This window comes from Triplophysa rosa, linkage group LG10 (genome assembly GCF_024868665.1).
Source record: "Triplophysa rosa linkage group LG10, Trosa_1v2, whole genome shotgun sequence".
Taxonomy (NCBI): domain Eukaryota; kingdom Metazoa; phylum Chordata; class Actinopteri; order Cypriniformes; family Nemacheilidae; genus Triplophysa; species Triplophysa rosa.
This window is the reverse complement of record NC_079899.1, coordinates 18,035,964-18,057,140: the sequence shown is the minus strand read 5'-3', so window position 1 is coordinate 18,057,140 and position 21,177 is coordinate 18,035,964. Positions and strand designations below refer to the sequence as shown.

The 21,177-nt window shown below is 37.9% G+C and overlaps 2 protein-coding genes across 2 annotated transcripts; both read left to right on the top strand.

The window, feature by feature from the left end:
* Positions 1 to 11,603: 11,603 nt before the first annotated feature.
* Positions 11,604 to 13,271, top strand: fgfbp3 (fibroblast growth factor binding protein 3). The gene is made up of 2 exons (XM_057344486.1): positions 11,604 to 11,722; positions 12,098 to 13,271. The coding sequence occupies exon 2, from the start codon at positions 12,185 to 12,187 to the stop codon at positions 12,863 to 12,865; it is 681 nt and encodes a 226-aa protein (XP_057200469.1). The 5' UTR covers positions 11,604 to 11,722; positions 12,098 to 12,184; the 3' UTR covers positions 12,866 to 13,271.
* A 4,476-nt stretch (positions 13,272 to 17,747) lies between these two features.
* On the top strand, positions 17,748 to 20,706 carry ppp1r3ca (protein phosphatase 1, regulatory subunit 3Ca). The gene is made up of 2 exons (XM_057344485.1): positions 17,748 to 17,925; positions 18,357 to 20,706. The coding sequence occupies exons 1-2, from the start codon at positions 17,912 to 17,914 to the stop codon at positions 19,306 to 19,308; spliced, it is 966 nt and encodes a 321-aa protein (XP_057200468.1). The 5' UTR covers positions 17,748 to 17,911; the 3' UTR covers positions 19,309 to 20,706.
* Positions 20,707 to 21,177: the final 471 nt, after the last annotated feature.

Here is a 21,177-nt window from a genome sequence, read left to right as displayed (position 1 = left end):
ACCCCCAGGTTGTTACAAACCTGTATAAATTTGTTTGTTCTGCTAAACACAAAGAAAGATATTTGGAACTACGTCAGTCACCAAACAGATTTCATCCCCCATTGACTCAAATTTCCCTATAGCAGTAAATGGGGGGTGAGATCTGATTGGTTACTGGCATTCTTCCAAATATCTTCCTTTGTGTTTAGCAGAAAAAATAAATTTAGACAGGTTAGGAACAACCTGAAGGTTAGTACCTGATAACAGAATTTTCATTTTTGGGTGAACTATCCCTTTAAGTCTAGTTCTATCTCTGAACGAGGCACCGTATAACAGAATAAAAATCAGAATACAAATAACACAATTTTGTGTGTTAATAATACATAAATCTATAATGGACTTAACAAGAACAAAATTCAAAGTAGCATTACTGAGAGAATAGATAACAATTCTTTAAGACAGTAAAAATTTGGTTGTGTCAGGTCTGGATCATTTTTCATTTTTCACTGTGTGTGTTTGTGGAACGAATAAGTGTATGTGGGTGGCTGTGCCAAGGTCTGAAGGTAAATCACACAGGACACGACAACTGCTTTTGACAAAGAAAGATGTTTGGAAAATATTATAATGTTTCTAAAACAAGTCTGATATTTCCCCACTGATCTGTCATCATTGTGATATCACATCACATTCTGTACTCGCTGTAATTAGTGTTGAATCCTTAGCTTTCATACTTGGACCTCTCAGACATCCATAAACACCAGATGAAATGAACAAATAAGAAAGGAAATGACAGGTAAATAATGAGAAGTTAAAATGCCACATGAATCACATGCCGGCTCATGAAGGCAGAGGTCGTAGGCAAGAAAAGGAGGTAGTAAATAAGATGAAGACTGAATCCTAATGTACGTTCATTAAATGTCCACTTTCCCTTCAAAAGCTGTTAAAGGAAATGTAATAAATGTCACAGAAATAAACCACCTTACAGATATAGTGGCACTGTGATTTATTTCTGCAGCTGTGGACCGCTCACTCCAAATGAAGAGTGTTCAAGAGACAGAAGGAAAAGCCCAATTCTCCGCCGGCAATTTTAGCCTGAGAGACTGAACTGAACCGAGATGGACAGAGGACAGAGATGAAAAGAAATCCGCCAAATGATGGCGACCACACTCAGAAAAGGTTTTTAAGAGTTGCTTTATTTCCAATAGCTTTTCTCAATTCTTCAGAATAACATCACATTTCAATATGAATGGCCTAAAATGAGTGGATTTTGTAAGGTGGTAAGGGCAGGTGGGAATTTAAGTGTTGCATTCTGAGAATGTCGTGGTGATAAAAGGGAAATCCAGGGTCAAAAAACATAATTTGAAACTGAGGATTATAAATAATGTATTTATGGTCACTATGTGATATTGAAATAGATACACGCATGTTGACCTGAACCGATTTGAAATCAATTATGATCACCATGTGGAAAATGATTCAACCTTTTTATTAAAATTGAATGGGTGTCTTTATGAATGAAAGATGAGTGGCACAGATAGTCAGATTCCCCATGTGTTTATGCTGCAGATAGAAAAGTTTGATTTGAAATTCAATTCAGCTAGCTTCTGTACAAAAAGCCACAGCACAAAGTTCTGGCAGACGGTGGTAAATTTAGAAACACACCACCAGCACGCACCACGCACGCACACACGCACACACACACACACACACAGAGAGAAAGGAGAGAGAGAGAGAAGAGAGAGAGAGAGAGATAGATTATAAACAGTTTAAGTTGCACTACATACATCACACTTTATTTTATATCTTTATTTTCATTTGTTTACATACTTGCACTGTTACCAAAATGCTTTGGCAATACGAATGTACATTTTGTCATGCAATAAGCACACTTAAGTTAAAAATTGAAATTGAGAGAAAGAGAGAGAGAGAGAGAGAGAGAGAGGAGAGAGAGAGAGAGAGAGAGAGAGAGAGAGAGAGAGAGAGAGAGAGAGAGAGAGAGAGAGAGAGAGGGGGAGGGGGAGAGAGAGAGAGAGAGAGAGAGAGAGAGAGAGAGAGAGAGAGAGAGAGACAGAGAGAGAGGGGTTTTACCTCAAATGAGACTGGAAGTTAAGAAAATAAAATGATTAAAATAAGCCTTGTTTATACAACATTAATAATTCTAAAACCGCATGACACGTTTCCTCTCCCGGAAGGGAAAGATCTACTTACAACAGTAAAGACTGACCAAGACTTCTTATCTTTTATAAAGGACTATGAACATTGCCGTTCCTTTTTCCCAGAATGCACAGCACATGAACAAACATTCCTGTCAAACCACCTCTTCCCCAGAGAGCTGAGCAAGTATTATTTCTATTGTTTTGAGGCATTTTTAATCAAGCGGACAAATTTCAACCCTGAAATACATTCTTGATTTGTGACTCCATTTTCTGTGAGTTCTGCAGTGGTTGTAGTGATTTTTTTGTCTTGAAAGGATGTACACAATGGGTCTTAAATCCAGCAGCGATAAAATGTGCTGAATGTTTGCTATGGGCCGAAGTGCTTCTGAGAACAGAATGACTTTGCTGCATCATATGAAACTATAAAACTATAGCTGTCCTTACAAAAAAAACACCTTAAAAACTATTCAAAATGTTGGTGCAAGAAATCTCATTTAGAATGAAAAATAAATAAGTTTTCTTTTTAAAATGGAAACTGTGTAAACAAATGTCTGAAAAAAACAGCAAACTGAATTGGATTTAGTACAGCCAATGAACAGATGGCATACAGAACTATGCCAAACCTCAGAGTTAATTAAAATATTGTCGTCGTATAAAATCTGAATGAATACATACAATGTAGCCTATACAAAAATACATGTGTTGCAGTTTATTGTGTTTACTTCGACCCGCAGTTTGTGGGTTATATTGATTCATGTTCATGTACATGAATTTCTCAATTTTTTCGTGACACTCAGCACGACTTTCAACAGACAGACTGCGTGTGTGTATATAAATTTGAATATTTATATAACCTGATATCAAGGAAGTCGTACATATTTAAAAAGGTGGCTAACCAACACCTTACCTCACCCCAAACCCTAAAATCACAGCCGCAAAGGCTAATTTTACTAAAACACACACATTTTACGAGCTGGCAAAGCAATGATAAAGGCCCACCCTAACCCCGCCCCTAAACCTAATGTCACAGGGGCAAAAAACATATAATATGATTGTTTTGTACTGTGTAGAGATTTTTCACTGAAAACTCCTACAACCATATAGGCCTATCCAACCCAAATGATAGAATACATATATTATTACATTTACATTTACATTTAGTCATTTAGCAGACGCTTTTATCCAAAACGACTTACAGAGAGTTCAGGGAGCAATAAGACATATAGCCTACAGTATGTCATACAGGAGCAATGATAATAGGTGATAATACAAAGTTACTAGCTTCAGCAAAGACCAATACTTGTTGAGAGAAAGAGAGAGGGTTAGTTTTTTTTCTTCTTTTTTTCTCATTTGTCTGTCAAGTATTCACAGAAGTGATGGGTTTTTGAGTTTTTTTGAATGTTATGAGAGATGTGGTTTGCTGAACGCTGGGTTCTTGATGGGTTGTAGGAGGGTGTGAAAGTATGCCGGTGCAGATCCAGTGATGTAGGCAAGCATTAGTGACTTGAATCTGATACGGGCTTCAACCGTAAGCCAGTGGAGAGAGATGAAAAGGGGTGTCACATGAGCCCTTTTGGGCTGTTGGAAGACGAGGCGTGCTGCTGCTTTCTGAACCAGCTGGAGTGGTTTGATAGTCTTTACAGGAAGACCAGCAAGGAGAGCATTGCAGTAGTCCAACCTTGAGATTACCAGGGCCTGGACAAGGAGTTGTGCCGCATGCTCAGTGAGATATGGTCTTACCTTTCTAATGTTGAATAAGGCATATCGGCAGGACTGCGTTGTCTTTGCAATGTGAGATGTGAATGTGAAATGTATTAGAGCAGTTCTATTTAAAAGTTTATTTAATTGTGTTTGAGGAGCTCATGTCACAGACATGTGTGGTCAGGTGAGGACACGAGGTGCCTCTTTATAAGCCTGATAAAAATCACCCAACGGCCTTCGTCTTTTCATCACTGTTTAAATCAGACCTTTTCATCCAATTTCTTCCAATCTATCTCTCTTTTTCTCCTCTCCTTGATACTATTAGCCGACAGAGCTAACTGTTGTGTTATTGTTAAGTATATGTGTGTGCTGTAAACGTGTGCATGTTTGAAGTATTGTTTGTGAACCCGCTTTATCTAATCGTACCTGAATGGAACAGCAGTCGAACAATGTTTCTCAGGTTTATGCCTGTTATTGGTAAAACTTTGAGGAGGACTTTGCATGCTGCCTTACAAAAGAGAAAACCCAGCCAATTGGTCTGTAAACGTGTTATTTTCTAAACACCTTTTCTATTTTTGTGTCCCACACGTATTTAGAACGTGTTACACAGCTGGATGTGGTACAGGAGAAGTGAATCTATTGTTCTCTGATAGAGACTTTTCCACCTTTAATCAATCTGCCATGTGGAAAATCAAACAGCGTAAGATCAAAAAGCTGAAAACATCACATAGAAAGAAACACAAGCCATAAGCAAAGCTTGATAGTGATTTCATGCTGGTTTCGAAATGGTCTCTTTCTTGTCTAATCAGGACCGTATTGAAAAATGGCAAAAGAATGGCATTTGTTCTCAGCGTGTAATAAAATAATAGGTTTTTAATTCAATTACAATGAAGGGCTGAGGAAGTACAAAGATGAAGCTGGTTAAAAACTGCAAGAAATATTTGCGGAGTGAAAGTAATCTGGACAGTAATAAATAGTTTAGCGCACTCACACACTTATTTATAATGCAATCTGTTTTTAATCACAGCACAATTCAAAGATCCTTCAAGTGAAATTTTCAAGATGAAGTGAAATCCTTCTTTCATTAGTCATCATCATATACAATATATCTTATAGCAGAGCTGCAGGTGTATTTACTGAAGCACTCGAAGAGCTGAAAGCTCAGCTCGGGAAAAATGCCGGTTTTTCCCAGTGCTCTTTGCAGCATCTTAAGTGACTAATTCTGTGTAGTTTGCACCATTTTAACTGGCATCCCAACACTGTATCGCAACCTGCATCAGTAATGCGAGACATTCCAAACAAACGTCAGACCCACAAAACTGGCTTTGATCTAAATACCAAACTTTTTGTCCTAAAATTGAACTTGATACTGCAGAGTGTCATACTGAGACTTTTATTCAAATGATTCCTCAGGCTATATACCCCTATGGTTCCAGGGGCGTGTGCCTCTTAATTCTAGGTCATTTCAACCGTAATGACCCTCTCTTTGTCTATTGAGACACATCATTATGTGGCTGTCTAAGAGAGCAAGAAACTCCATCACTCAACAACACAACATCAACACAACAAGGCGGTATGAGCTTTTCTATCAACAAGTCAATCTAGCTGCCCTCGGAGACCTAAATGATGTGCCATGATTATTTTAGACTGTGAGTTTTATCATGAAAACAAACATACAAACACGCATAATATCAACAAACAGTCACATAAATACAGTGCTGTTGTTCATAATAATAATGACATTGATAGTCCATATATCTGCTCTCCAACAGGCAACAATGAGTACCTACAGCTTTATTCAGCAATTAGCTGTGTAACCATGGCGACAGCAGCGGCGCTCCCTGAGGGCTGTTGTTGGCGTAATATATAGATTGATGTTTGTGTGTGTGTTTATGGGGGTGTGTAATTATCATCATTAGATTTTTCTTAGCATCACTCTTGTGCTAATTCTATATGCTCTTTAATTAGAGATCCGTTTACTTGAGTTTCTTCAGGGGCATCACAACAGACCCTGTAAGAACATCTTGACCCCATCAGATCTTTAGGTTAAAGCAACTTTGATTTATGGGTAAAGAATACCCAAGAGAAATCGCTTCAGCCTTTTTGCTAGGAGACAAGTTGTTCAAATTCTTATCATATACATTGTTGCTTTTTTGCAGGGCAAGCACTTCACCTGCCTGTAAGGATGTAACTTTTAATCTCTGTTTCCTGGATGCACATTTTGGGTCTGTTTTCCTTTTAATAAATTGCTTGAACTATTTCTTTAAATGTTTATAAAGACCCTACATAATGAAGCGTTATGTTTTAATTATCTTATAATGAGCTATTTCTATCTACATATACCGCGAGTACCCTTACATGGAATTCGCCATGTTTGTGAGTAGCCCTAAACGGACAAACTGCGTAAATACGCTATCTCCTTCAGCAAAGAGTGTAAACGTGATGACATCTTAGTTCTGTGTCAGCCTCCGTAGTGCTTCGAAAGGGTGGGGGAGGGGCGGAGTGAGCCATTGGTTGCAATTCGCAACCTCACCACTAGATGCTGCAAAATTTTAAACACTGGACCTTTAAGGCATCAACTGCAGCTATACGTTTTTAACAGTTTGAGATTACATCACTTCTGAAACAAGTAAATGACGCTTTTTAGATTTTCGTTGCATTGTAGATCCTGAAGTCTTTATTTCTGGTACAGTTCGTGATCAGTGAAGGTCAGTTTATTGTATTAAAACTTAACAAACCTGGAGATAATGACCAGACGACCTTCAACAGAGCTTCAGAGGGACCGTGGAGGAGGCTTTGCTTAGGAGAAAGAGTGACTTTGTTGTCAGATTTTATCGGGTGATTTAAATCGATATAGACTTAATGTAATATAGACTCAACATTTTTGCAGTTGTTTTGAAACAAAACTGGATAAACTTGCATGCAGATTATAATTCTCTAGCAGGCAAAGAAAAAATCATTTATTGATAAAGTTTTTACACTCTAGAACGGTCTAAAACTAATTACATGGAATTCACTATGAAAGTGAAAAAAAGTGAAAGTGACCTGTTTGTCAGTTATGGTGACCCATAACCAAAATGTGACCCATCCAGTGAGTAGTGAACACACGCACTGCAAGTCATGAACACACACACCCGAAGCAGTGGGCAGCTATTACTGCAGCGCCCGGGGTGCAAACGGGGGTTAGGTGCCTTGCTCAAGGGCACGTCAGTCGCTACCTGCCGGCCCTGAGAATCGATCCGGTAGTCTGACTCTCTAACCACTAGGCCACAACTGTCCCCACTTTGTTGTTAGTAGCCCATAAACGGACAAACTGCTCTACAGAGCGCGTTTCGTATATATGTTATCTCCTTCAGAAAAGAAGTGAAAACGTGACAACAGTTCTGTGTCAGCCATTGTAGTTTCACCGTAGCTTCAAAAGGGAAGGATGGAGTGAGCCGTTGGTTGCAATTCGCAACCTCAACACTAGATGCCGCTAAATTTCATGCACTAGACCTGTAAGGACAACACATTTGTTTTACTTTGTACTCAACTTTGTGTAGTCCCTTTTATTTATTTAACACACAATAAACACAAAATGACACATAATGTGTAAAAATTCCACAACACAAAAATGTGTTAATAATTAAGTGTACAAAAAGTCCTTTCCTTTAAAATAAAAGATTAAAAAGTTCTTCTAGAAATTGTGGTATTATGGGTTTAAGTGTTTAAAAGCAAATCATTGGTTATTAAGCCAAGCACTTATTTGACACAATGATAAAGAGTTTATTTTAACAGCTCAACATTTTTTATTATTTATGCATTTATATAAAGGATTCATGTTTTTTCATATTTAGTATTACCCAAATGTGCATGAACAAATCTGTATGTCATTGTAATTCCAAGTGTGACTTTGTGCTGTAAGTTTGTGAAGTACTGAAGCATTAAGGTGTGACATTTTTTTTTTCTTTTTGTTGCTGAAGTGATAAATGATTCTCTGAGTCAGAAAGAGGACCTGAGCAAATCACAGACATCCAGAGACGAATGCACTATTGATGCAGAGTGAAAATGTTTGACTCCTAGTTGGCTGTAACCTTAAAGTCTGCACAGAGAATTCTGAACATTTGTATTCTTTATTTTTTTAAGACAATGACTATCGAAAAATATTTGTGTTTGGCTGAAATGACAAAAGAGATTGTCAACAGAACGAGACAAGCACTAAATGTAATGTGAATTTCCGATTTGACTCTGTCAGCACACATACTAATAATTTATCTTATTCGTTAAAAGAAAAGAAAATTTGACATTTTAATTTAATGTTAGGCTGTTAAATAAGATTTAAGCCATAAAATAATCCAATGAAAATCTAAAATTAGGTCACCCAAAACAACTAAAACCAATACCTAATTTTACTATACACATAACCTGACCTTTTACTTTCACAGAAGTAAACTATATCAAACATCTAACATCTACTCCAAGAATCCCACACAGCCGGTCAACAACGAAATCAATTTCAGAACTATCAGAGGTCAGAAGGAGGTGGGTGCTGAACCTCTCTCTGGGTTGAAAAAGGTGAACGCAGCCTGCTCCAGAAAAAAAACAATAATCCACATTGCATCTCGACTGGGCTATGGCCTTCAAGACTTTCCCTGACCCTACACATGTCGGTCTTTCACTTCCAAGTGAAGTGCTGTAAGTGGGGTGTTGTCATGGTGACCACATTCACAGGGTGATGGGTTTTTCATTTACATAGCAGACGGACGCCGTAGACATCTGAATTCCATGCATTCAGATTCTGTGTGATGGGCACGCGGCTGTCTAAAGTGTCTCAGCCTCCGTCTGATTCACAATTAGATTCTCCCCCGTCATTAGCGGCCCGCAAGGTCGACACGGGGTGCATCTCGCCTGCTCGGTAATCACCGTCAATGGGTCTGGATGGCCACTGTGCTCACTGATTGCACAAATCTTCAGCAGATAAATTGGGGCTGGGGCTGTTCCTCATCAAGGACTCGTGTAGTGTCATCAAGCGCTCGCTGAAGAAGATTTGCTCACATATTAGGGAAAAATATCAGAAGCAAGGACTTCTGCATTACACAAGAGAGGAGAAAAGTGTCTGAATGTCATTAATATGGAAAAGACAGAGCGACTTTTGATGATGCGTCTGTTGACAGGCGCTGGGGACACTTCACTCATCTTCCACCCAGCATGTTGACCTCTCAACGAATGCAGAGATTACATGAATTCAGCTTTTCTATTAACACATCAAACGCATACTGTAATTATGTTGCTCACTTTTTCATCGTGAGACATTCAGTCATTGGCATTGGCAATTATTTTTGCAGTTTTACATGACATAAGTACATATCATGTGAGTCCTTAACCTCCTACAACATGCTGGATATCAACATGTGCATTTAGTGCTCCTGAATTTTTATTTTCTTAATAAGGCAAATCCTTTAAGAATATTAAACACTACACTTGCAATGACTTTATTTACAAAAAGAACACTTCATCGATGAAATAATTATAAATTCCTTTTTTTGCATTTAAAGGTACAGTGTATGAAATTTAGCAGCATCTAGTGGTGAGGTTGCGAAATGCAACCAATGGCTCACTCCACCTACCCCCCTCCATTTTAAAGGCTAACACAGTAAGATGTCGTCACACTTTCGTTTCTTTGCCGAAGGAAATAACGTATTTATGAAACGAGCTCTGTAGAGCAGTTTGTCCTGTAGAAACAACTAGGTAAATTCCATGTAAGGGGACCTGCGGTGTATAGAAATAGCTCATTCTAAGGTAATAAAAACATAACGCTTCTTTATGTAAGGTCTTTATACACCTCTGAAGACATAGTTATGTATATAATATTGCATTTCTGTCAATAGATCCTCCAAAAATCTTTAAAGATAAGTGAATCATTTGTATTTTTGAAGACATAAAACGTGTGAAATTGTATTTTTGGGTAAAATTTTCGATTACAGCTAGTTGGGTAAACCCACACACACAGGGTGAATTCAGCACAAAATGGGTCATCATCTCAATTTCAAAACGTGGCCCTATTTACCTCAGTTCACCCACCACCAGAGGGAGATGTTGCTCCTATAACTCGGATTGCTGATAATTCCCTCTAGAAACTAATGAGAGGCGAGAACAAAAAATCTCAGAAATGCTCCACATTCTTCTCATGCATATTCAGAAAGAGTATTTCAGGGCCAGAATTCATACTCAAAGTATTGTTTTTCTTTCAATGACATTTATTCAGTTGTGCATGAGCCACTTGACATCGAGAAGGCTACTGATTCATGCTGAACAAAACGCTGAAGTGAATTTAGTTTTTTCTTTTACATAATTTAACAACTTAGCATTATTCTCCCACAAAGCATGCATTATGCCTATTTAGCCATGAAAGAAAAACAGCAGATTCTTAAATGTTTTTCATGCAGAAAGACTTTCAGTTCTTTCAGCACTTTTGCTCAAAATGAAGCTCATTAAAGGTTTGAAATAAGTTGTGAGTGACAACGACGAGATAATTTCGCAAGACAACGACTATGTATGGCTTACCATTGCTTGGGTCAGCAGCTGGGATAATGAAATCAGAAACAGGCATGACCCAGCCACTGGGGTTGGGATATAGGAACTGAGAGCGCTGACATATAGTATAAGTATAAAAACTGTTACGTCCAAAAAACGGTGTTTTATTTTTTCCCCTCAGTTTTTGCTAATTTCATTCACAGTGTATTGTGTGTTTGTGTGTGGTTCTCTCTCTCATTCTTACTTCCCTTCTCTTTCTCTGTGTAGTGCTTAATTCGGACCAGCTGCAGGAGTTTACGATGAAGAGCAGGAGTTCTTAAATGCTGGGAAAGATGGGGAGCTTTTGTTGTGCACGTGTCATTTGACATGACTAGTTGTTCAGTCCTTTTTTTCCTGCCTCAGACATTATTTTTAATATGAATTATTTTATTTTTTATATTTTTTAAAATATTATAATTATATTATAGATTATATTTTTAAAACACAAAATATAACGTCACAGGCACACACCCTTCTCCCAGTAATGTATTTGCAGTGTATTTTTTCAGAATTAGATGAAAGACTAAAGCGTATCCTCTGGGAACCTCTGGATGCTCATTCATCCCAGAGAATAAGTGGGAGATGGAATAACAAAAATAAACAAGAACAAAAAGACAAAATATTGCTTGATGTCTTTAAACTTGTAGTAATTAACAGAAACTCTATTTTATGTTCAACTTTATCCAATTATTTGTTATTTGTTTTCTGCGACTGTAATTTGTTTTGGCAAGTGCTCATATTAAGCAGCTTCAATGCACTCTAAAAAATAATGCTATACAGCACTAAAAGTGGTTCTTGGCTCGTAATCATAGAGGAAACCGCTTTTAGTGCTTTATAGAACCATATTTTGGTGCTTCAGTGGTTCGCTGAAGAACCATAAAGGGGCTTTACAGGTTCTTTATACGGAAATTGTGCTATATAGCACCTCGGTCACCCCAAAGAACCTGTGATGAACCACTGAAGCATCAAGATGTGGTGCTATAGCATTAAAAGTGGTTCCCCTATAACCACTTTTAGTGCTATACAGCACCATTTTTTTAGAGTGTGTTGACCGTTTTTGGAAAAGAAAGAAAGCTGAAGAAAGTGAAGCCTTCTGTGAGAAGACAAAGCAGTGCAGGGTTGGGATGGGGTGAGGGGTATCCATTTGTTTCTCACAAGGTGGGAGGGGCCAGATTCTGGGAGGTTTAGATACCCTATTGATGCCCCCCAAAAGCGCCCAGCATCACCCCTCCCCCATTCCCTTCATCCCTCAATTTCATCCATGAGTTCTACCCCTTCTTTCTTCTTCTTCACAAACCTCTCTCCCTCACAGTCCAGGAGGAACGCTGCGCTTGGTAAGTTACAACACAGAGAAATGATCAATATTTATTTACATATGAAGCTCTATTGAATACAGATGCCTTTAAGCGGTAAAAAAGCATGCATACTATCTGTGCTAGTTTTTGCTATCACTGTTGTGTAGGCAGGTGACAGGGGAGGGATTTGATAATGGTGTATTTTAGGCCTCTGACCTCACAAATATGCATAAACTGTATTTGCACACACATATAGCATGTAGACATATTGCGTGTGGGTTCTGATGTAATTCCTCTGCTGAATTCTTGCTTATGCTGTGAAGTTATTTAAAATTCAATGAGAACGAATATATACAATTTCTCTTCTCATTTTAATACATCTGCCCCATGCATATGTTTTTCATGTCTTTGCAGGAATGTGTATCCTCTTAGTTCTCAGGCTGCTGTGAACTACCCAAAACCAGGGATTTCTCTCTGTCTACAAACTTCATCCCAACAGCCATGCAAGGGCGGAGTCTGCTCTTCACCCTTTCCCTCCTCTTCCTCCTGTCTTTATCTGAGCCAAAAAAGAAGTCCAAGCAGCCGTCAGATGCAGTAGATGGGTCACATAGCACAACAGTGAAAGCCTCACTGCCATCAGGTCAGCTGAGCACTAAAGATGGGCATCGCTGTACCTGGGAGGCTCTGGAGAGAGGCACCAACATCCTACTAACGATGAGCTGCTCCATCCCTGGGGAGGAGGGGCGTAGACCTCCGTACACTTGCCAGTTTGCAGGGAAACCGTGGGAATGTTCAGCGTACAGCAGCCAGTCCTCCCAGTACTGGAAGCAAGTGATGAGCAAATTTAAGAAGCGGAATAACGCTTGTCAGGGTGAGAAAGTTTTGAAAACCCGCCTGTGTAAGAAAGATCCAAGCGTGTCCCACATGAAACTCACGGAAAGAAGCGAAGATGAAACAACCACGCCCGTGAGCCAGGGGGCGAGGGACGAGAGCAAACGCAAAACAGAGGTATCTGCGAGGAAAAGCAAAGGGGTAAAGAAGGAAAAGGAAGAGAAAAGAGAGGAGGATGGGATTGGAGAAGTCGTCAACGATGGATACCAAAACACAGAGCCTGACGTGAGCTACTGCGCAGAGGGATGGAGTTCCATCTGCCGCTTCTTTGTCAAGTTTTTTGAAGGTTAAAAAAGTACACGGGGCTATCAGAGATGTTTGGATGGACCCAGGTGTGGATAAAAGCTAAGAGTGCTGACGCAAATGAAATAGAGGGATGTCAACAATGTAATGCTTTTTTTAGTCTGCGGCCTGTCAGCACAATGGATAAAACAGCCCAGTTGTAAAGAGGAATAGATGGATTAAATATAGTTTATTTTGTAATATTAAACAACACACTAATCATGTTAATTACTTACAAGATCTGTTTATTGTATATTGTCACTAAGTCTGTATGTTTTTGTAGATATGAATCTACACATTTGTATTCTATACATCACATTTCTTTGTCGTTATCCAAACTGTTGTATATCGTTTTTGCAAACACAAAAATACTCGAACAATAAAACAAAAAAATGATAAAATGCACTTTTGGTTATGTTCAGTTGTGAGAATTTTAAGTCTATATCTTCAAGGGTGTCCTTGGCTAAGCTGTCATTTTTTTATATTATTCTTGAAGCACTAAAGGACATTGTACAAATCATAATGCAAATACATTTTGGCAGATTCTCAAAAAGATTTGGCATTCCATCATTCTATCATACATCACATATAAATTGCAGTGCTCAAAAAGTCATTCAACCCTTTTTTATTTTATGTGAACACAAGACTGATATAAGCCCTCATACTCTACCTATATTGCGTGTATATGTGTGTTTGTACATAAGATCTATTCATATCCGTTCTATTAGACTGCAGTAATAGCTTTCTCAGTTGTGAACTCTCGGCTGCCTCGCCATATTACTGCCTTGCAATGACAGCCAGAGAAAATAGAGGAGCACTCACACAACTGTTCAAATCGATGAAGTCTGCCACATTCACCTGATGAGACGGCCAATTTGAGAACAAGGGGGAAATATTATTGGGAAAAAAATGCTTTTTTGTCCTTTCAGAATTTCCTGCAGCGGCACATTTAACGGTACAGTCAAATTGTTGGTAAAACCGTTTAGAGTCATTTATTGAAGGCTATGCTCGCTACGTGGAACAATCTACACCAGTCATGCAAGCTGTGATGGATTTTACAATATTATGCTCAGAGACACAAATCGATTTTGTCAATAGATTCAATGTGGTCAGGGTTAATACATATAACACATTGAATATTGTAGTAATGTTGGTTATTTCTGAGCAGGCCTGCATTTGAAGAGTTTGGTTCCAAAATGAGAATTTTCAAAAAATCATGTTTTTTATTATGTTATCATGTTTTTATTGTGTTAGTTAGCTGTATTTTTTTTAGATATTATGGCTTTGCAGTTTGATTGATATTAATTGGAATGCACAATAAAAAAACATGATTTTTTTTTTTTTAATTTGATCTCATTTTGGAACCAAACTCTTAATTTGTTCTCAAGCAAAGAGGAGAAATATTTTGAATATTTTTTTTAGACAAACTAAGATAAACCATTAACATAACATTACCCAAAGAAACTAACTGTTCCTTTATTCGCCCATGGTGGCTCTCTAAACTGGAGGCAAAGGGCTCTGTTAGGACATCAACACAATTTGTATTTGTCCATCTATATGTCTCTGCGGGCAAATTTGTGTGAGAAAGATAACCATTAGTATACATCCACTTCAAGCTTCATCTGCTGAATACGTGATTTGGTAAATAAATATACATTTCTAAGTATCAGCTCCGATTACCCAGTTATAAACTCAAAATGAGCATTATAGAGGGAGGTTTTAATCCTCTATTTAGCTTCATAGAGCTCTGTCTTTGCTTTAGTCGCTGTATTAGGCTTTGTTTGTTCTGTTGATTTGCTGTGTGCCAAGAATAATATTACTTCAGGTTAATAGCCATTACGATCTCTCCAGATAGAAGAGGAAAGGAAATGTGATTTATAGACATATTAAATTTCAAACTAATTTGTCATTGACCAAGAGCATGGATCACAATAAGAACAAGCAAACAAGTTAAGGAAGTTAGGAAGTCTATTTATTTTTAGGCTGCACTGTTTTACAAAAAAATTGTGTTATTTGTTATCTTTTTACTTTTGGACGATTTTTCAGTTGTTCTGTTACATGGCAGAAATATTTCTGTTACAGGACAGAAATGTTTCTGTTACAGGAATGTTCTCTTAATTGAATAATCAACACCCTTCTTTTGTTTATTGTCTATTATACACTGTGTTTGGAGACAGAATCCCAATGAGGGCATCTTCAGTATAGTCTAAAAGAAATGCACATACGCATACGCATACTCTCTCTCTCTCTCTCTCTCTTACGCATACGCATACTCTCTCTCTCTCTCTCTCTCTCTCTCTCTCTCTCTCTCTCTCTCTCTCAAGACTGGCTCTTGATCAGTGCACATAAATTAAGTAGAACAGGCATTTAGCCAGTCAACCCTTTTAAGGCCCCCTTTCCCATCCTGATCTACGGGTAGCAGCACCAGCCTCCCCATACCCAATCGGGCCCCCATGAGAATCACACAAAAGATCTCAAGACGTTTCCCACATTGGAGCAATTTTGTATGTAGTGGTGAGGTGACCCATTCGGACACCATTGCTTTGTTTTATTCGCTTAACTGGGAATTGAGCTGAATTGATTTAAGTTCAGACGAATGAAGCCTGCAGAGAGTAACACAGAACACGGAAAATTAGTTCTAACATATAAAGGTTAAAACCCATGCGTAACGTGGAACGTGGAAACAGATCTCGGTGGCAAATTGCCTAATAAGAAAGTAAGACACCACTGGCTGTGTGAAAAGCATTCATTTGATCCTATGAAAATTTCTGCAAGAGGTTCAGTTTCAAAGCTTAAACAACAACTACATTTTCTGCGTGCTAGGCATCTTGAGTCAGCCTGTAAATGAAAATGTCAGCCAAGACACCATTATTAGTTTGATTAATAATCTTGAGATCATTATGAAGGAAGCAGCAAACTTTGACGATGATTTATGGAAACAGTTTCAGAGCAGCCAAACACAGCACTTAAAAGCAGATGTAAAATATGCATATAACATGAGCAAAGAAATACATTTATAATGAACCACATCAGAATTAAAATAGTTTTAGTGAGTTGGCAATGTTTTTACAACTCTGACCAGAGGACAACAGTGCTCCCTGCTGGCATAGAAAAGTTATTGCAGATAAATTACTGAGAACTTCCCAATTACTGCAGTACTTCTAAATTATACAAGGGGTCAGAAGGCCTATACAAGTTATCTTTTGTAAGTAGGGAGTGTCTTTAAATGTCCAGCCTTTTCAAAGCAAAAATTGCTTTTTCAAATTAAAATTTGCAATTAAATTAAATATTGTGCAATTGTAATGTTATCCTTATGCCACAGAAGCTGATCAGATCCAAGCCATACTCTGCAAGGTTTGATGCAAATAAAGTGATTTTTTTTAGTTATTTTTAAACTGTCAAACTTTGTAAAGCAGGGGTCTTGTGACCCCTGGGAGTCTCTGATGGTACCGGAAGGGTATTAGACATTTGTCAATTATTTATTGTCAATTATTAACTTTTGTGAACAAATTTAACAAAAATACAGTAATTTAACCCTAAATATGTATACTGTATATTAGCTACTTTTTTAGTGTCCCTCCCACAGTATAGAATAGTTATAAAATATTATTATAATTATTATTTATTATTGTTATGTATAAAATAAAACAAAAATAAAATGTTTGAAATGCGATTTAGACTTTTAGACTATTTGTAAAATGAAGTCTGTTTTCTTTGTTAATCTATTCACCAAAGATTCAAATAAAAGCAATGAAGATCCCCCTTTTTTAGAGGACTATGGGCACAAGAAACCACAACACTAGTTGTATAAGTAGTATATATGCAATAGGAAAATTATAAGAAGACTCAGAGTTAGATTACTAAGTCAAAGTTCTTCAAGAAATGTGTATGTGATTGGGCATGTGGGTGTGTGAGAGAGAGACAGTGAGAAACTATTGGTCTCGGGTGTTATATTTACATATACTAAACCCATGTCAGGTCCAGTTGCCCCAAGTACATTAGAATGATAACCCCTAATCACCCATAACACTTCGTGACTGGGCTAAACAGCCCAGCATTTGCACAAAAAGAAGTAAGTAATGATCGTTAAGGTGGACATCAGGTCATCAATCAATCAAAGTGTTTCATCAGTTAATCATTATACTCATCAGTGAGGGTGTTGATAAAATCACGCAGAATCAACATTGACATCTGTTTTAATCAATGTTTACAAACTTGCACTGATGTAGCATGCACGAAATAAGGACTTTGACATGCACCCCCTATGACCTGCAGTTAAAGGGCTAGTTAAATCCCTATCATGCACCAGGGTCAAATATTGGACTGGACAACAAAATGGGCCCACTGGACCCTTGAACCATAAACACACCCAGAGACTGTTGGATCTTCATGGCATAGCTATACATTGAGTTTGGTTTATCTTAATATTAATCTAAGATGAATTTGAAGACTTCAAAAATAAAGATTAACTTGACCTACATCCACACAGAGCACAAATAACCATGGTCAATAGATTATAGATACCACGATGCCACATCTTGCTTTGTTTAAATGACATTTAAAATATTTAAAATAAAACGTAAAGCAAACTACAGCCGTTACTGCAACCAAAAGGACTTCAATTTAACATATCGACCATAATTGTCAGTAAACAACGATACGCAAGTGTGGTATAATTAACGCCGGCAGGGGTCCACGTTTACTGTCACGCCGAAGGTATTATAATACCAGAGGCATGAAACCAGAATCGATCTATTTCAAAAATGTTTGGTCGCGAGAAAACCTGCGACTCAGTTATTGGCTAGCTGTTGCGTGATTTGTTGAATATGTAAATGAGCAGGACGAGCTTTATTAAAGGACTCGCGGTGGAGCTCAACGCGCGCGGCGCGGAGTTGGTGTGTCAGCGGAGCACAGCAGGTGACGGAACTGGAGCGTAGGCTTGAAACATCGCGGCTTGAAACATCTGCATTTGAAGCCCACAGGACTTGCTGACAATCGCCTGCAATGTGCTTTTCTCAAGACTTTTAAAGCCACGTTAAATTAAAGCACTTTTTCATGAGTTCTGCGAGGTAAGAAAGTTTTTGGAAAGCGTCTGATCTGACGTTTTCATTATAGTAAACACAGCTTAACTATGATATTTAGCTCAATTATAGTAGGCTAATACAAATCTTAATGTAACGAAAAATATTCTTACTACACTTTTACTATAATAAAACCATTGTTCATTTTCCTAATGCTGTTGAAGTATCGATTAATGATAATGAACCTACGTCAGATATAACAAACTGATAACTATTAAAAAGTGACAACGATTAGAAGACTGATTTGCATCTGATCAAAATCTATGTATTAATGTACTTTTTTTTAGTTCAATGCTCATGTAATTCTTTAAAATTCGTGTCAAGTGTTGTTCTCCTTATAAATCCTTATAATTTTTTTTAGGTAAATATCCTAAAGACATTAAACTCGCTTGTTTTTGTTATCTTTTGTGTGGATTTAGAGTTCTTCATATCCTCAGTTCCCCAATGCCCGGTCCAGTTATGCCCATGGACGTTGCTGTGCAGCTCTTCATCACCCATTCTCCACCCCTGCGCAGCTTCCTGAGCTCCTATGAAGACTTCAGGTCACGTAACCTGGTCAACAGCTGCTACAAACCCCTGAGACCCTGCCTGAGCTCCAAAGCCCACCTGGAGCCCCCCTTACTGGGCTGGCAAACATCAAAATCCAAGGCCAAGAAAAAGGTTGTGTTTGCAGACTCCAAGGGCATGTCGCTAACAGCGGTGCATGTCTTCTCCACCTTTGACAACAGAGAACCCCCTAAACCCCACCTGCAGTTTGACCTGGAAGATCTGGAGGACGTCACAGCAACTCTTTGTATAAACTCGGTCCAGAGCCAAATTCTCGATTTTCCACAGCCGGCTGCAGACTATCTGGACTTCCGCAGCAGGCTGTTGAAAAACTTGGTTTGCTTGGAGAACTGTACCCTGCAGGAACGGGCCCTCACTGGCACGATTAAAGTACGTAACGTGGCGTACGAAAAGTCTGTGTTGGTGCGGATCACATTCGACATGTGGAAGAGCTACCAGGACGTGGAATGCACCTTTATGAATAATGTCTATGGTTGCCAGGATACAGACACATTCTCTTTTGCCATTGAATTGCCTAGCTATGTGCCCCCTCAGAATAGGGTAGAATTTTGCATTAGCTATGGAACTGGAGTCCAGACATACTGGGATAACAATGACGGCAGAAATTACGGACTGGTTTCAACATCTTTGCAACAAAACAAAAAATGGAATTCATCAACGCAATCGAAGAAATCGGAATCTTGGAAGATAGGCAGGAAAACAGACAAAGGGGTTAACAAATTTGTTAGTCCCCTTCACCCCAAAAACATTATTCAGAAATGGCAGTGTTGGGAGGACTTTGACACTAGTAACCCCTACTGGTAATTTATGCTGTCATAAATAACCGAAAGACAGATTATCCCAAATGTTTTTCACTGTTTTATCAACTTTATCAGTATTAAAGTATAACAGCAAAAGCAGATGACCTATTTCTTTAAAGCTCTTATAATAATTGATTTGCTGTCTTACATAAATTTACATCAAGAGATGTTTGTAAGTAAAAAGTGAACAGAAGTGTGTTTGAAGAGACATCAAATGTAACCCTTGTTTTTTTCAAATGAAATACATTATTTGCAATGCAATATAAATATGTTTTATTTTTTTGCTAATGTAAAACTTGATGATCCAATCAATACTGTAAACCAGACCACTAGGGAGTAAATAAATAGCACACCTTTTGATTGGTTCATTGAATAAAATGTGCCTTGGTCTTAAATGCCCTTGTGTGCCACATATGCAGACTGTGCACTATTAAGAAAAATAGAGATATAAGTGAAAAGTCTAATATTTCACTATAGAAGAGAGGAACAGTTAAGGTCTTTGCACATACAGTCCGAAATTTTCGTATGCGTTTTTCGTATTTGGCTCGTATTTGAATTGTTATAAAAGGCCACTCAAAATGCTTGACTGATGCGAAAAATGCATAAAATCGAACCCGGTCCGAATTTTTTTATGACGGACGAAAATATCGGAGGCAGTGTGTAAATGTGATTGACATAACGTGAGGTTGTATTTATTTTTTAACGTGCGGAAATTTCGGACGCAACTTTCGGACTCAATGTGCAATGGGCTTCAGTGTGCAACCAGGAAGATTGTCCTTCATATCGAAGGGGTAAACTTTACTTGGTTACGAATTGTAGAAGGGAAAAAAATTAAAATAAATAAAATGCATATTTATTGTATTTAATATTTTCTCCATGAAAATGTACGTAAATCAATTTAGATCCGTTTTTGTTTATCAGATTATCAATGCATCTGTGCTTCAATGTGCCTTTTTTGTTTATGTTTGGTGTGGGATATGGAAATGTAAATTCTGGAATGAAAAGGATACTGTGCCTTTGGATTCTGTTGCAAATGAATATGTGAAGTGAAAGTGACCTATTTGTCAGGTATGGTGACCCATACCCGAAACGTGACCTCTGCATTTAACCCATCCAGAGAGTAGTGAACACACGTACACCCGGAGTAGTGGGCAGCTATCACTGCAGCGCCCGGGGAGCAATTAGGGGTAAGGTGCCTTGCTCCGTTACCCACCGGCCCTGAGAATCGAATCGTGTGTAAAATGTGATGTGTAAAATGTTTAATTGTTTTAAGTGCAATTCAGAATGGTTTGTGATGTCTATATTCAGTTGTAAAGATAAGAATGAGTGTATTTTATTAAGGAATGAAAGTCTGGCTACATGTGGTGTGGTTTTTGTAAAATAAATAAATCACATTGTCAAATTCACTGTCATTTTTTTACTTTACACTCTTAAAAAAGGTGCTTCAAAAGGCTCTTCAATGCTATAGAAGAACCTTTTGGTTCCATAAAGAACCTTGAACATCTGAAGAACCTTTCTGTTTCAAAAAAGGTTCTTTGTGGTGAAAAAGGTTCTTCAGATTATAAAACGGTAAGAAAGAGATGGTTCTTCAAAGAACCTGAGACTGAATGGTTCTTTGTGGAACCAAAAATGCTTCTTCAATGGCAACCTTTTAAGCACCTTTATCAATGAGTATCCATTTGGTCTGCCTAATTTAAAAACTTTTTATCTGTCGTTTTCTTAAAAGTGATCTAAAATGCCAATGCAAAAATAAAAAAAGACAAATGAGATTGCTTTAATATTTTAATGTAATATCGCAATATCGTATTGAGATTTGGTTAACATACTTGCATATTTTTCTCCTTAGAAACAAACAGTAATAATCAAATTTAGA

Coding starts and splice junctions, on each gene's coding strand:
- fgfbp3 (XM_057344486.1), top strand. CDS start 12,185: ATGCAAGGGCGGAGTCTGCTCTTCACCCTTTCCCTCCTCTTCCTCCTG.